This window comes from Vulpes vulpes, unplaced genomic scaffold (genome assembly GCF_048418805.1).
Source record: "Vulpes vulpes isolate BD-2025 unplaced genomic scaffold, VulVul3 u000000641, whole genome shotgun sequence".
Classification (NCBI taxonomy): Eukaryota; Metazoa; Chordata; class Mammalia; order Carnivora; family Canidae; genus Vulpes; species Vulpes vulpes.
Genome location: NW_027325782.1, coordinates 138,699 through 153,911, shown reverse-complemented (window position 1 = coordinate 153,911; position 15,213 = coordinate 138,699). Strand labels below are relative to the sequence as shown.

At 39.4% G+C, this 15,213-nt stretch overlaps 1 protein-coding gene across 1 annotated transcript; it reads right to left on the bottom strand.

Annotated features, from left to right (window-relative positions):
• Positions 1-621: 621 nt before the first annotated feature.
• On the bottom strand, positions 622-6,343 carry LOC140597331 (rho GTPase-activating protein 20-like). Its single transcript, XM_072745550.1, has 4 exons — positions 6,172-6,343; positions 2,746-2,855; positions 2,035-2,224; positions 622-807 (listed from the first exon to the last, which is right to left on the bottom strand). Exons 2-4 carry the CDS (start codon positions 2,778-2,780, stop codon positions 622-624), a joined length of 411 nt encoding a protein of 136 aa, XP_072601651.1. The 5' UTR covers positions 2,781-2,855; positions 6,172-6,343.
• Between the last annotated feature and the right edge of the window lie 8,870 nt (positions 6,344-15,213).

Here is a 15,213-nt window from a genome sequence, read left to right as displayed (position 1 = left end):
AATTACGTTTTAGAAATGTGTTTTACACCCTTTATCTTATTGAAACTTGACAACATTTCTAAGATTTAGACATTATTTTTATCCACATTTTAGGCATGAATAAAGTGATACGGAGCTAGAGTAATTGGCCAAAGGTCCTATAGCTGATAAATGGGGGCACTGGAATTTGTACCGTGGGGAGGTTGTTTGACATCAAGTCAAGTCCTTTTCTCTCAATGATGCTGGTTCTTTTCAACTTATTTTAAAGAGCACTGGAATCCTGTGGTGCCTCAAGAGCCACTGATCATAAAGAGGATGGAGCAGGAATAAAAGTCCCGTGCTATGGTTTCAACTAGAGCACATTTATATATTATTACTAGAAATAAAGAATGATGCATTATATGCTTACCTACATATATAATACAATATAGATGTGGGATCCATTTAAAATTGTGTTTTAAAAAATCCCCAAACACTGTATCATACCATGCTATCTCCTAATACTGCCAAAAACGTCTTGGAGTTTCTATGCTTTCGTGGGTCTCCAGTGTGTGAAACCTCCCTTGACCTGCTAGCCAGCCTTCAGAAGAAGGAGCAGCTGGGAATCATTGCCCTGGGGATGCTCTGGGCTCCAGAACAGGGTTAAGTATCTGCCATGACCCCTGGCAACCTTGCTGTCTGTGTCTCCCTAAAGCTTATTAAATTATCCACAGTACCTGCAGCCTTCTCATTGTAATGACAACTCTTTGAATTATCTCCCATGAGAGAAGTGATGTCTTCACCCAATATCTTCAGACAATTTTCATACAAAAATTGTATCAGAGAAGCCTGTAATGCAAAAAGAACACAATGGGGTGCTCTTTTTCATATGGAAGAGTTATAAGTCACATTTTGTTTATAAACCTTGGATCTAACCAAAACTGTGAAAGACTTCTATGAAAAATTCAGAGTTGATAAAAATATATAGAAAACCAATTTCTCTAATAAAATAACATAGAGTGATACTTTCCATTGTACTTTGAGTACAGATTTTAAAATACTACTAGTCAGTGGGCTAAAGTCCTAATTTGTGGCATAATTTAATAGCTAATATTGTGATACCAATGGTTACACCTTAAAACTAGGATAGCTTTCAAAGTAATCTACCTTCTGAAAGTTTACTTATTTTGTAAATATTTGCTTCCAGAAAATATTGGGATGTAACGTAGTATAATATATGATTAAAATGTATAGGGCAGAGACAAATTCCTATGAAATCAATTTCTTAAATAGGGCAGAATATTTTTTGGAAAGTGCATAGTCCTGTGGATTTTTTTTCTATGTTTTCTTTTGTTTTGTTTTTGAGTAAAACCTCACAGGGCTGGGTAGAAAACATGTCTGTCTCTCTAACCGAAGTCCCTTCTCATGTCTCGCTTTGCCTAAAGCTGGCTCTTGGCATGAGCTTGGGGAAAAGCTGTCATCTTATTAGGCATGTGTGGCTTCATTAGGATGTTCTGGAATATCTCTCTAGTTTCTGTCTGATGTAGCGGAGGCAAAACAGTAGCCAAGTATTTTTCTAAATGAGCCAAGACTTGCAGAGCAAAGCCAATGTGTTTGGAGCCATAGGTGCTCATAGTGCCCGAGGCACCTAGGATGTGCCAGTAAGGACCACGGAAGCCGGGGGTTGTTATCATTGTGTCATGAAGAAACCATGGCTTTGCCCAAGGTTCCAAGCTCCCGCCTCAAGGATAAGGCTGAGATCTGACCTTGGCTTGTCAAACTCTGGAGCCCAGGTCTTTTCTACCATATTACATCATTCTTCTCTCTCTTTTGTTTAGTCAGTCTAGTATTGAATCTCCTGGATGGGAAAGAAGCAACTCAACTGCCCTGCGTTTCCCACTTTAACAACACCCCTTCCCAGATTCCACCACAGAAGGATAACAAACTCTGCAATTCCAAGGAAGCCTATGAAGATGTGCACTTTTCAGAACTGATCCATCCAATTGACTACTACACATTTCAGGTTCAAAGCATGGATTCTAAACCTCAGGGGACACATATGAGAGCTCTCCCTACCTTTTTTATGAAGTTCTCTTCCAATTCCAAGCTGCCACAATTAGGTGGACAAAGAATGCTTGGGGCTATACACACTGATAAATCATAAGCTGATATCTGGTTGGGTGAGGATTCTTGCTCAATGTTGCGTAGCACTCCGAAAAGGTATCGCAAGACAACAACATTCACATTTGGCAGCTGAGCTAGAAGCCTAAAGTCAGAAAGATGTACTTTTGAATAAGGCAAGTCATTGCACTTAGCAGCTGGAAGTATAGAGATGGAGAGCACAGAACATCTTTCTAGATCTAGTACACAGCCTGCTGTAGCAGAGTTCCAGGCATGAACGTATACAAAAATGTTTTACCGAATTCAATTTCTGAGATAACCCACTCTGTTTAAATCATTGACAAACTGAAGGTTATACCACAGACTGTTGATGCTCTGGCATCTCTTTTAGGCCACTGACTTTTGTTTACCAGTTTCATATATACAGAAGTTGTATAATGGCTAAGGAGTCCACCACGTTAATAAGGTCTGGAAAAGAGCAATAATAGCCATAAGGCATGCCTGTATTCTGAAACTGGCCTCCATGGGTGTGAAGAATTGAAACTATTTGGCATTGAATATTGTTTTAGTGGTCAAAGAGGCAAGAAGGAAGCCAGTATTTTCCTAATAGTATATTGGCTGTATTTCTGAGCCATGACCAGAGTACAGTACTTATTGCATCATTACCTCTGGGCTGCATTTATTTTCTCCTCCTCGGTCATTTCGTCAAGAACACCAAGCCATTTTTCGTAGAGTTCCGATGAAAGTAAACTTCCTTCGATATTTTCAAGAAAATCCTTATGTGGATAGAAAAATAAATCAATACATGCAAACAGACACACTCACACAGACGCAGACACACACACACACACACAAATATATAGGTATATATGATACAAAATATATATTGGAAATATCACAGAGAAAACACTTAGTTCAAAACTTCAGTTCAGTCCCTAATTTCTTCCTAGATACCCGAACTGTGACCCACACGGAGTTCACCTCATACTCTCCATTGACTTGCACGTGCAAAAGCAGGTTGTGGATTTTCTCCAACAAAAACGAAAGCATCAAAGCAGAGCCTACGCTTCAGTGGAAAGGAAGACAAAGCTCCCTTCTATCATATGGCACTTACTCTCTTGTGTGCTTTTTTGCAAACTACTACAAAAGCTACTCTCATAATTGCTTCATTCTTCCTTTCCTTAACTATACAAAAGTAGATGGTCTAATGGCAAACTCATGATGTTCCTGTGGATGTATTCATTTCTAGTGTAGACCAATTCTCCAGATAGTTTGACATCATACTATTCAGGCCAAGGTTGCAGAGTCTGTTCCTCCACAAAGATTAGTCAACTTTAAGTAGGGAAAGCTTCAGAAATGTCTAAGAACTCTATGCACACATGGTCACCATCCTCCTAGGCTGTGCCTATAACACGGAAATAGAAAAGACCCTACTAAACCTTGCTAGAAACATCAATTGCAGGTGTGCACCTTCAAGAGGGCAGCACTTATCATGCTATTCGAGTACCTAATGTATCATCATTCTTTCTCCTGTGTCTTGATGCCTATATATATATATATATATATATATATATATATATATATATATATTTACTGGTGTGTTTTACTGTAGCCCGGTGTGTAGTGGTCAGGGACTTTTGCTATTTATCATATAGTTGGACAGTAATGGGGGACAAGGAAAGACCACTTGTGACAAGGAAGGACCACATATGACCTTGGTTCTAAGAGTGCCATCATTACTGCCTTCACGTAGTTTTGTTCAGAGCTGTTAGCAAGTGCCAAGCTAGATGGATTAAATTCTTTGTTCTAGTTCTCACTTCTTTTTCCATTACCATTTTAGCAATAGAATGGGATATCTGTGATGTAGCTGTATAATTTCCAAATTAATCTAGTTCTTGAGGCATTCTACTGAATTTTCAGAATACCAAAGTACTTTTGTCTCCTGCACCTACTCCAAAAGTTAGATTTATCAAAAGAGGCATGTAGCTAGAGCTGGTTACCATGTCATTATAACCTTGGATGGTGGGCTAGACATCACAAATATTAACAAAAGGATACCTAAGATCTGGTGAAAGGAGACACAAATGGCGAAATCCTTCCTCCATGACTTATAAAGTAAAAGGCACTAAGAAACAGGAGACAATGATGGCTAAGAATGATTTGGTCGCCTCACTGAGGCTTTTTGTATTCCTCATAAAGTAAACTTTTGCTTACTATTGTGAACTTCTAGATCTATTCTCAAATTTTTCATGTGATTTTTCTTTTGGAAACTGCCTTCATTAGGAGTGTGGTGAGGTAATCATCAGGAACAGGATGTTTTCTTTGGTAAACGTTATGTGTCAATGTATATTTTGAAATTTCTTATTATTATAGTAGTCACATTAGTACTAGTATTTTGCATGGAGTCACCCGGTGGGAGGTGTGTGGTGAAAACAGAAAGTATCTCTAATGAAAGGGGCTTTTTCCTTCTACAGTATCTTCCTTAAATTTTTATTTCATGAAGTGTTTTCCATCTGACCAGTTCTTAATCAGTTATGCCTATGTTGGTTCTTGGGCAATCATAATGAAAGACACCATCACAGCTTGAGTAACTCATATGTGGATAAAGCTAGAACTTTCCCCACCTTTAAAACACATGCTACCAGAAGATCAGATTCACTGTTCAAGTTCACTCTGTGCCTAGAATTTAGTTTCTCTTTTAGGATTCTGCATGATTTTATACTGGCTGATTGTCTGAAGATGCCTTCCATGAGTGGTCCTTTTTGATTGATAAAGGAAAGCATATAATGTAGGAAAAAAAGAAGAGTATATGGCATTTCATATCTCAAGCCCAGAGCAAAAGCTTGCTTCCTTTTTGAAAGAGCTAGGCTATTGGATGGTATACAGTTTTAGAGCTGCAGAAGTAAAGTCAATTTAGATTCTTTAGTCAATGTGTCTCTATAGTTTCTACCCAAAATCCACGTTGCAGTCATACACTGAAACTTTTTAATCACTTATTTAAATCAGATTTTTTCATTGAATTTACTTTTAAATCAAGCTTCCGTGATTCAAGGTCTTGTGGAATCCTCACCGGTCTCCTACTTTATCAGTCTTTTTTCATTATTCCCTTCCATAGACGCACTTCCCCATATATGGAAATCTTTTCTATACTCATTTCCCATTAGTTGATTCATCTTTAAGTGATTGTATCCTCCAATCCTACTATCTCTATTTCCCTTCCTCTTTAAAAGAAAAGCTCAAATGCTCTCTTATTCTCTGATTACATTCCCTTCATGAGTCTTTCAACCGTCCTTTGCTCTATCTTCATGCCCTCTCCCTGCAGTGTAGAAAGATAATAAGGGCTGGAGTCAGATGGACCAAGGGTTCAGAAACCTACTCTGCTTCTGATCTATTGTGTGACCTGGGGCACATGCGAACTGTACTGAAAACTTTCTAATCCATTTATAATGTGTGGAGGATGACAGTTATAGCTACCCCCTAAAATTGCTGTGATGCAAGGACTGGGGTAGTAGCAAGCATGGAACTAACGTGGTTAATTTCTTCACACCTAGGATAACATTCCCAAATCTAGTGCAGGGTTGCAGAGGTCCTGGATACTCCGCAGTTTCCATACCGACAATTCAGTATACCGATTTCAGATAACACAGGCCAAACTCTGTGGCTGTCATTTAACATGCTCTTTTAGAATTAGCAGATTAATATATGCCTCAGGGTGAGTCTTTATGCTTAGGTAAGATGTTTTCAGTTGTTAGATTAAATAGACTCCATTGAAGGAGACCTGAGACTAAGGTGAGTTCAGGAAGACAAGAGCAGAATGTGAAGATGATTCATGCACACAGAGTCCATTTTGACTGATCTGAACAGGCCTACATGGGTCTCTGTGGAAAGAAGTGGAATGGACAAAACGTCGTTCTGTGTATTGGCCTCATGACTCTGTAGGAGGTAAATCAAATGACACTAGCAAAGGTTCTCAGCCAAAGCCAGGTGCTGTCTAATGATTTCTCCATTTGTGGGTAGGTTTGCATGAGGACACTTGGCCTCTCCGAGGTCTCTCTCCTCAGGAAGGCAATAAAAGACCATACTGAGACCTACCAGTATTGGGAAGGGGAAGTTGTCCTTATGAAAGATATCCGTGAGGGAAACTCCAAAGAGCTGTCCTGGTTTTTCAGACAGTGCAGCTCTGCACTGGTTGTTCTGGCAAGTGCCAGCACAGTGGCAAAATGCCGAGTTCGTGAAAGCACTGCTTTCCTTGGTGTTCTGGTCTGAATCTAAGGAAGAAGGGAGATTAGTGTTTTTTTAATTCACTTAGACATATTTTCACCATTGCCATTATACAGCATGTTCATTGTATAGGCTAGAAGAGGGAAACTGAGTCATTTCTTGTGCAGAGCTCTCCACGTTCTGATATTGGCTAACAGCATCCTCATGGCATTGGTGAGTTCTTGCCAATAACATTCAGACTGATGGGTAAACCTGGGACTTGATCAGACTCAGGGTGATTATTTCCTTGGCCATCAGTTACTGCCATTACACTGATCTGGAGGCACTGAAACTGTAGATGTTTGCTTTCTACTGGTGTGATCAGTGGGTTCAGGTATCAGACCTGATTTTATTTTTTTATTTTTTATTTTTTTCTGATTTTAAAAGCTATAAGTTTTTGGTATGCAAATCAAGCTGAGTTTGGTAATCCTGTGCTTTCACAGCCAGGCTCCCCTCAGCCTCAGATTCTCTCCTTGGCTTTCTGAGTGCTCAAGTTTCTACCAACCAAAGGAATTGCCTCTCAGGACACAATCTGCCTGACCCCTACTTCTCTGGTTCCTCTGCTCTGGGCCATCTTCAAGGACGACTTTCTGCAGTCAGGGTCCTTGGGAAGTAGTCATCACATGCTGGCTATGTGGTGGCTGTGTTCTCTTGTCATACCCCACCAACCCACCCATAGATGATGTTTTTGGTTAAATAGGTTTAACATTTACTGAAAAGAGCCTAAGCCACAATGAAGTGTGGAAACACACTTCCTCACACACACACTCAAACATACATGTATATATACACCTACACACAAGTACAAGGCTTGAAAGAAAACATAGAAAATGCAAAACAATAAGAGGTTAGGAATGCATTTATAGACCACCAGTTTCCAGAGATGATTTTCAACTACTCAACATTCCCTATTGAAGGAAGAACTTTCCAAAGAAAAGGAGATCAGCAGTGAAAAGCTGAGTTCAAATTTCTACTGCTCAGCAGTGAATGTTTCCCTTTGAAGATACCTTAACATTGCTTAAATAACCGATTGCTTTAAGAGTCAAGAGGTGAGCCAAGCTGTCGAAGGATAAAAAGATGAGGAACATTTCAACAAATAACCTTAAACACCGGGCAACTTGGCTTTTCTGGGATGTAGTACGTGCATCAGCACCTCCACCCATGTGGGGCCAGCACTGCACCAGAAGCATCCTGGTTCTGCCACTTAGCAAGCTCAGCATTTTAAAGCTTTGGTTTGCTCAACTTTAACGTAAATGATGCTGTCTACACCAAGTTAAACTAAATATATAAGATACTATTCGGCACAAGGCAATAAATGTTCCCAGGATCATTAATGAATGGGGTCGCTTCAAAAGGGTCGAATAATGTGAAATATATGTGGAAGAAAACTGGGGCATTTGACTTCCAAAAGGAAAGTAAGAATTTCCTAGACCTATTTCACAAGGGAACCCTTCCTGGGAAAGGGAAAACAATGCATGGATCCTATATTCTATATGCACTGATAGCAATCTCCGTCTACAAGCTGGCATGATTCAGAAATGTACAGTTCTGTAGTTCTAAATAGCTCACTTGATGCCTAGTTTGATTCTCTGTTCTGAGACTGGTAGTGATTTAGGTTTTCTTAATTGTCCCCATGAGTGTGTCTATGTTCCGGAGTCTTCTGGTGCAGGACAAGTTGTAAAATGGTGAAGTGCCACTTATCTAATTGCTCTGTGTCATTGATGTATATAAATAGCTGCTGAGGTGTCCAAACTGCTCTCTGGTCCTGGGAAATTGGCCTGTACTCCTATTGCTGAGGCATGTCTTTCACACCCAGTGGCTTTTTATTTCTTCCATACTATTCTGGGACTGATGGAGATACATGTTCCATGTTGAGGTATTAGAAACTCTGCATGGACATAGAGGGCCCCATAGTTCTTAGACATGTCAGCTCACTATTCTGTGAGGATTTTCTGCTTCCATTTGGTTTCCATGCAGGAAATGGTGCAGATATCCCATGTACCTACCAAAGGTTTTAGGCTTTTTTCCCGTGAGATTGCCACGCAAATCTTCTACTCTATGCCATGAATCATTTCTGTTTCCTAGAAAGCTAACACTGTAAAACTCATAAGCAACATGAAGATCCCTTTTCCTCATATTCTCCTCTTGCTTCTATGCCGGGAGGAGGTGATTTAATTGTCTCTTAAGGCAGCTTACGGTAGGAAGCAGGATGAGGGAAGGAATATCTCAGGTAAAAAAAAAAGTATTTCAAAGATTCTTACTACCCTACTTGGAATACCCTTTTGGAAATGCTGGTGTACAGAACTGAGGATGAAATCCCAGTGAAGGAAAGGATATGTGTGGTAGTGGTGCTGCTGTGAGTTTTATGATGTGTGGTCTCAAGAAATAATGCCTCCTTCTCTAGAAAACCACAACCTTTGGCGTGGTCCTTTGCACAGTCCTCTCCCACATTAACTCTTGAAAAGTCTCTCTTGCCTCTGGGAACTCTTCCTCCACCATATGAAAGGAGGAGAAGCTACCTTATGGAAGACATGGGGACCAATTGAGAGCCAGCGCCAATACACAGACACCTAGGTTAGCTCGATAGGAGCTGCAGGCTACCTGCAAGTGCACAGGTGACCTCAGCTGAAACCAGAACTGATCAAATGAGCTTCCACTGAAGTGTTATGTGAATCATAAACAAAGAAATGGTTGTCTAACCTACTGAGTTATGGAATTATTTTTATTATCCATATAAAAGTATACAACACAACACAGTACACTACAATTCAAAAAGTAGGTCATAGGATATGGTCGGCATTGAAGATAGAGGAGATAAATTGTGGGAAGATTTCTCCAATATGAATATATGGGACCATGGAAAAAACTTTAAATGGAAATAGGTGGGTCTTGGAAGGGGTTCATTTCTCATTCATTGGAAAAACAGATAAAGAGGAAGTGTCAAGGGTCATTATGGAGATTCCAGTCTTCAGTGCCTTACTAAACTGTAGACATGTAGGTGGATGGACCACATGGGGACTTGGTAGCATTCTGCAGTTGTGCTCTTCTGGAAATCACTATCACTCTCAGTGGCTTGGATTCAACAGTTTGTTTTTCTGTCACTGACGACATGAAAAACAAACACTTGTCTTGCACCAGCATATTCTCAGACATGGTACTAGACTCATCTTAACTCCTGATGACACGGATTATCCAAAAGCTTCCCTAAACACAATGAGGTTTATGTCGTAAAACGAAGACATGTCAAAAGTATGGAGGGATTGATGATATGTGTCTCCAGGTTCTGAATCTAAACTCCATTTTACAAAAAATGGGGTGTTACCAGTGAGCTGTGATTTGCTAGGCGCCAATAATACTCGCACTAGTCTCAGGGGAACTTCTCCTAGTTCTATTAATTACGTTTTAGAAATGTGTTTTACACCCTTTATGTTATTCAATCTTGACAAGATTTCTAAGATTTAGACATTATTTTTATCCACATTTTAGGCATGAATAAAGTGATACGGAGCTAGAGTAATTGGCCAAAGGTCCTATAGCTGATAAATGGGGGCACTGGAGTTTGTACTATGGAGAGGTTGTGTGACATCAAGTCAAGTCCTTTTCTCTCAATGATGCAGGTTCTTTTCAACTTATTTTAAAGAGCACTGGAATCCTGTGGTGCCTCAAGAGCCACTGATCATAAAGAGGATGGAGCAGGAATAAAAGTCCCATGCTATGGTTTCAACCAGAGCACATTTATATATTATTAGTAGAAATAAATAATTATGCATTATATGCTTACCTACATATATAATACAATATAGATGTGGGATCCATTTAAAATTGTGTTTAAAAAAATCCCCAAACACTGTATCATACCATGCTATCTCCTAATACTGCCAAAAACGTCTTGAAGTTTCTAAGCTTTCGTGGGTCTCCAACAGTGTGAAGCCTCCCTTGACCTGCTAGCCAGCCTTCAGAAGAAGGAGCAGCTGGGAATCATTACCCTGGGGATGCTCTGGGCTCCAGAACAGGGCTAAGTATCTGCCATGACCCCTGGCAACCTTGCTGTCTGTGTCTCCCTAAAGCCTATTAAATTATCCACAGTACCTGCAGCCTTCCAATTGTAATGACAACTCTTTGAATTATCTCCCATGAGAGAACTGATGTCTTCGCCAAATATCTTCAGGCAATTTTCATACAAAAATTGTATAAGAGAAGCCTGTAATGCAAAAAGAACACAATGGGGTGCTCTTTTTCATATGGAAGAGTTATAAGTCACATTTTGTTTATAAACCTTGGATCTAACCAAAACTGTGAAAGACTTCTATGAAAAATTCAGAGTTGATAAAAATATATAGAAACCCAATTTCTCTAATAAAATAACATAGAGTGATACTATCCATTGTACTTTGAATACAGATTTTAAAATACTACTAGTCAGTGGGCTAAAGTCCTAATTTGTGGCATAATTTAATAGCTAATATTGTGATACCAAAGGTTACACCTTAAAACTAGGATAGCTTTCAAAGTAATCTACCTTCTGAAAGTTTACTTATTTTGTAAATATTTGCTTCCAGAAAATATTGGGATGTAACTTAGTATAATATATGATTAAAATGTATAAAGCAGAGACAAATTCCTATGAAATCCATTTCTTAAATAGGGCAGAATATTTTTTGGAAAGTGCATATTCCTGTGGATTTTTTTTTCTATGTTTTCTTTTGTTTTGTTTTTGAGTAAAACCTCACAGGGCTGTGGAGAAAACATGTCTGTCTCTCTAACTGAAGTCCCTTCTCATGTCTCGCTTTGCCTAAAGCTGGCTCGTGGCATGAGCTTGGGGAAAAGCTGTCATCTTATTAGGCATGTGTGGTTTATTTAGGATGTTCTGGAATATCTCTCTAGTTTCTGTCTGATGTAGCGGAGGCAAAACAGTAGCCAAGTATTTTTCTAAATGAGCCACAACTTGCAGAGCAAAGCCAATGTGTTTGGAGCCATGGGTGCTCATAGAGCCTGAGGCACCTAGGATGTGCCAGTAAGGACCACCGAAGCTGGGGGTTGTTATCATTGTGTCATGAAGAAACCATGGCTTTGCCCAAGGTTCCAAGCTCCCGCCTCAAGGATAAGGCTGAGATCTGACCTTGGCTTGTCAAACTCTGGAGCCCAGGTCTTTTCTACCATATTACATCATTCTTCTCTCTCTTTTGTTTAGTCAGTCTAGTATTGAATCTCCTGGATGGGAAAGAAGCAACTCAACTGCCCTGCGTTTCCCACTTTAACAACACCCCTTCCCAGATTCCACCAGAGAAGGATAACAAACTCTGCAATTCCAAGGATGCCTATGAAGATGTGCACTTCTCAGAACTGATCCATCCAATTGACTACTACACATTTCAGGTTCAAAGCATGGATTCTAAACGTCAGGGGACACATATGAGAGCTCTCCCTACCTTTTTTATGAAGTTCTCTTCCAATTCCAAGCTGCCACAATTAGGTGGACAAAGAATGCTTGGGGCTATACACACTGATAAATCATAAGCTGATATCTGGTTGGGTGAGGATTCTTGCTCAATGTTGCGTAGCACTCCGAAAAGGTATCGCAAGACAACAACATTCACATTTGGCAGCTGAGCTAGAAGCCTAAAGTCAGAAAGATGTACTTTTGAATAAGGCAAGTCATTGCACTTAGCAGCTGGAAGTATAGAGATGGAGAGCACAGAACATCTTTCTAGATCTAGTACACAGCCTGCTGTAGCAGAGTTCCAGGCATGAACGTATACAAAAATGTTTTACCGAATTCAATTTCTGAGATAACCCACTCTGTTTAAATCATTGACAAACTGAAGGTTATACCACAGACTGTTGATGCTCTGGCATCTCTTTTAGGCCACTGACTTTTGTTTACCAGTTTCATATATACAGAAGTTGTATAATGGCTAAGGAGTCCACCACGTTAATAAGGTCTGGAAAAGAGCAATAATAGCCATAAGGCATGCCTGTATTCTGAAACTGGCCTCCATGGGTGTGAAGAATTGAAACTATTTGGCATTGAATATTGTTTTAGTGGTCAAAGAGGCAAGAAGGAAGCCAATATTTTCCTAATAGTATATTGGCTGTATTTCTGAGCCATGACCAGAGTACAGTACTTATTGCATCATTACCTCTGGGCTGCATTTATTTTCTCCTCCTCGGTCATTTCGTCAAGAACACCAAGCCATTTTTCGTAGAGTTCCGATGAAAGTAAACTTCCTTCAATATTTTCAAGAAAATCCTTATGTGGATAGAAAAATAAATCAATACATGCAAACAGACACACTCACACAGACGCAGACACACACACACACACAAATATATAGGTATATATGATACAAAATATATATTGGAAATATCACAGAGAAAACACTTAGTTCAAAACTTCAGTTCAGTCCCTAATTTCTTCCTAGATACCCGAACTGTGACCCACACGGAGTTCACCTCATACTCTCCATTGACTTGCACGTGCAAAAGCAGGTTGTGGATTTTCTCCAACAAAAACGAAAGCATCAAAGCAGAGCCTACGCTTCAGTGGAAAGGAAGACAAAGCTCCCTTCTATCATATGGCACTTACTCTCTTGTGTGCTTTTTTGCAAACTACTACAAAAGCTACTCTCATAATTGCTTCATTCTTCCTTTCCTTAACTATACAAAAGTAGATGGTCTAATGGCAAACTCATGATGTTCCTGTGGATGTATTCATTTCTAGTGTAGACCAATTCTCCAGATAGTTTGACATCATACTATTCAGGCCAAGGTTGCAGAGTCTGTTCCTCCACAAAGATTAGTCAACTTTAAGTAGGGAAAGCTTCAGAAATGTCTAAGAACTCTATGCACACGTGGTCACCATCCTCCTAGGCTGTGCCTATAACACGGAAATAGAAAAGACCCTACTAAACCTTGCTAGAAACATCAATTGCAGGTGTGCATCTTCAAGAGGGCAACACTTACCATGCTATTCGAGTACCTAATGTATCATCATTCTTTCTCCTGTGTCTTGATGCCTATATATATATATATATATATATATTTACTGGTGTGTTTTACTGTAGCCCGGTGTAGTAGTGGTCAGGGACTTTTGCTATTTATCATATAGTTGGACAGTAATGGGGGACAAGGAAAGACCACTTGTGACAAGGAAGGACCACATATGACCTTGGTTCTAAGAGTGCCATCATTACTGCCTTCACGTAGTTTTGTTCAGAGCTATTAGCAAGTGCCAAGCTAGATGGATTAAATTCTTTGTTCTAGTTCTCACTTCTTTTTCCATTACCATTTTAGCAATAGAATGGGATATCTGTGATGTAGCTGTATAATTTCCAAATTAATCTAGTTCTTGAGGCATTCTACTGAATTTTCAGAATACCAAAGTACTTTTGTCTCCTGCACCTACTCCAAAAGTTAGATTTATCAAAAGAGGCATGTAGCTAGAGCTGGTTACCGTGTCATTATAACCTTGGATGGTGGGCTAGACATCACAAATATTAACAAAAGGATACCTAAGATCTGGTGAAAGGAGACACAAATGGCGAAATCCTTCCTCCATGACTTATAAAGTAAAAGGCACTAAGAAACAGGAGACAATGATGGCTAAGAATGATTTGGTCGCCTCACTGAGGCTTTTTGTATTCCTCATAAAGTAAACTTTTGCTTACTATTGTGAACTTCTAGATCTATTCTCAAATTTTTCATGTGATTTTTCTTTTGGAAACTGCCTTCATTAGGAGTGTGGTGAGGTAATCATCAGGAACAGGATGTTTTCTTTGGTAAACGTTATGTGTCAATGTATATTTTGAAATTTCTTATTATTATAGTAGTCACATTAGTACTAGTATTTTGCATGGAGTCACCCGGTGGGAGGTGTGTGGTGAAAACAGAAAGTATCTCTAATGAAAGGGGCTTTTTCCTTCTACAGTATCTTCCTTAAATTTTTATTTCATGAAGTGTTTTCCATCTGACCAGTTCTTAATCAGTTATGCCTATGTTGGTTCTTGGGCAATCATAATGAAAGACACCATCACAGCTTGAGTAACTCATATGTGGATAAAGCTAGAACTTTCCCCACCTTTAAAACACATGCTACCAGAAGATCAGATTCACTGTTCAAGTTCACTCTGTGCCTAGAATTTAGTTTCTCTTTTAGGATTCTGCATGATTTTATACTGGCTGATTGTCTGAAGATGCCTTCCATGAGTGGTCCTTTTTGATTGATAAAGGAAAGCATATAATGTAGGAAAAAAAGAAGAGTATATGGCATTTCATATCTCAAGCCCAGAGCAAAAGCTTGCTTCCTTTTTGAAAGAGCTAGGCTATTGGATGGTATACAGTTTTAGAGCTGCAGAAGTAAAGTCAATTTAGATTCTTTAGTCAATGTGTCTCTATAGTTTCTACCCAAAATCCACGTTGCAGTCATACACTGAAACTTTTTAATCACTTATTTAAATCAGATTTTTTCATTGAATTTACTTTTAAATCAAGCTTCCGTGATTCAAGGTCTTGTGGAATCCTCACCGGTCTCCTACTTTATCAGTCTTTTTTCACTATTCCCTTCCATAGACGCACTTCCCCATATATGGAAATCTTTTCTATACTCATTTCCCATTAGTTGATTCATCTTTAAGTGATTGTATCCTCCAATCCTACTATCTCTATTTCCCTTCCTCTTTAAAAGAAAAGCTCAAATGCTCTCTTATTCTCTGATTACATTCCCTTCATGAGTCTTTCAACCGTCCTTTGCTCTATCTTCATGCCCTCTCCCTGCAGTGTAGAAAGATAATAAGGGCTGGAGTCAGATGGACCAAGGGTTCAGAAACCTACTCTGCTTCTGATCTATTGTGTGACCTGGGGCACATGCGAACTGTA

Excerpts from the sequence above, each read along its gene's own strand:
- LOC140597331 (XM_072745550.1), bottom strand. The coding sequence starts at position 2,780 with ATGACCGAGGAGGAGAAAATAAATGCAGCCCAGAG. Across the intron at positions 2,225-2,745 it reads AAAATAAATGCAGCCCAGAG|GCTTCTAGCTCAGCTGCCAA; the intron begins GTAATGATGCAA and ends TTCTGACTTTAG. Across the intron at positions 808-2,034 it reads AAGAGAACTTCATAAAAAAG|GCTTCTCTGATACAATTTTT; the intron begins GTAGGGAGAGCT and ends TTTGCATTACAG.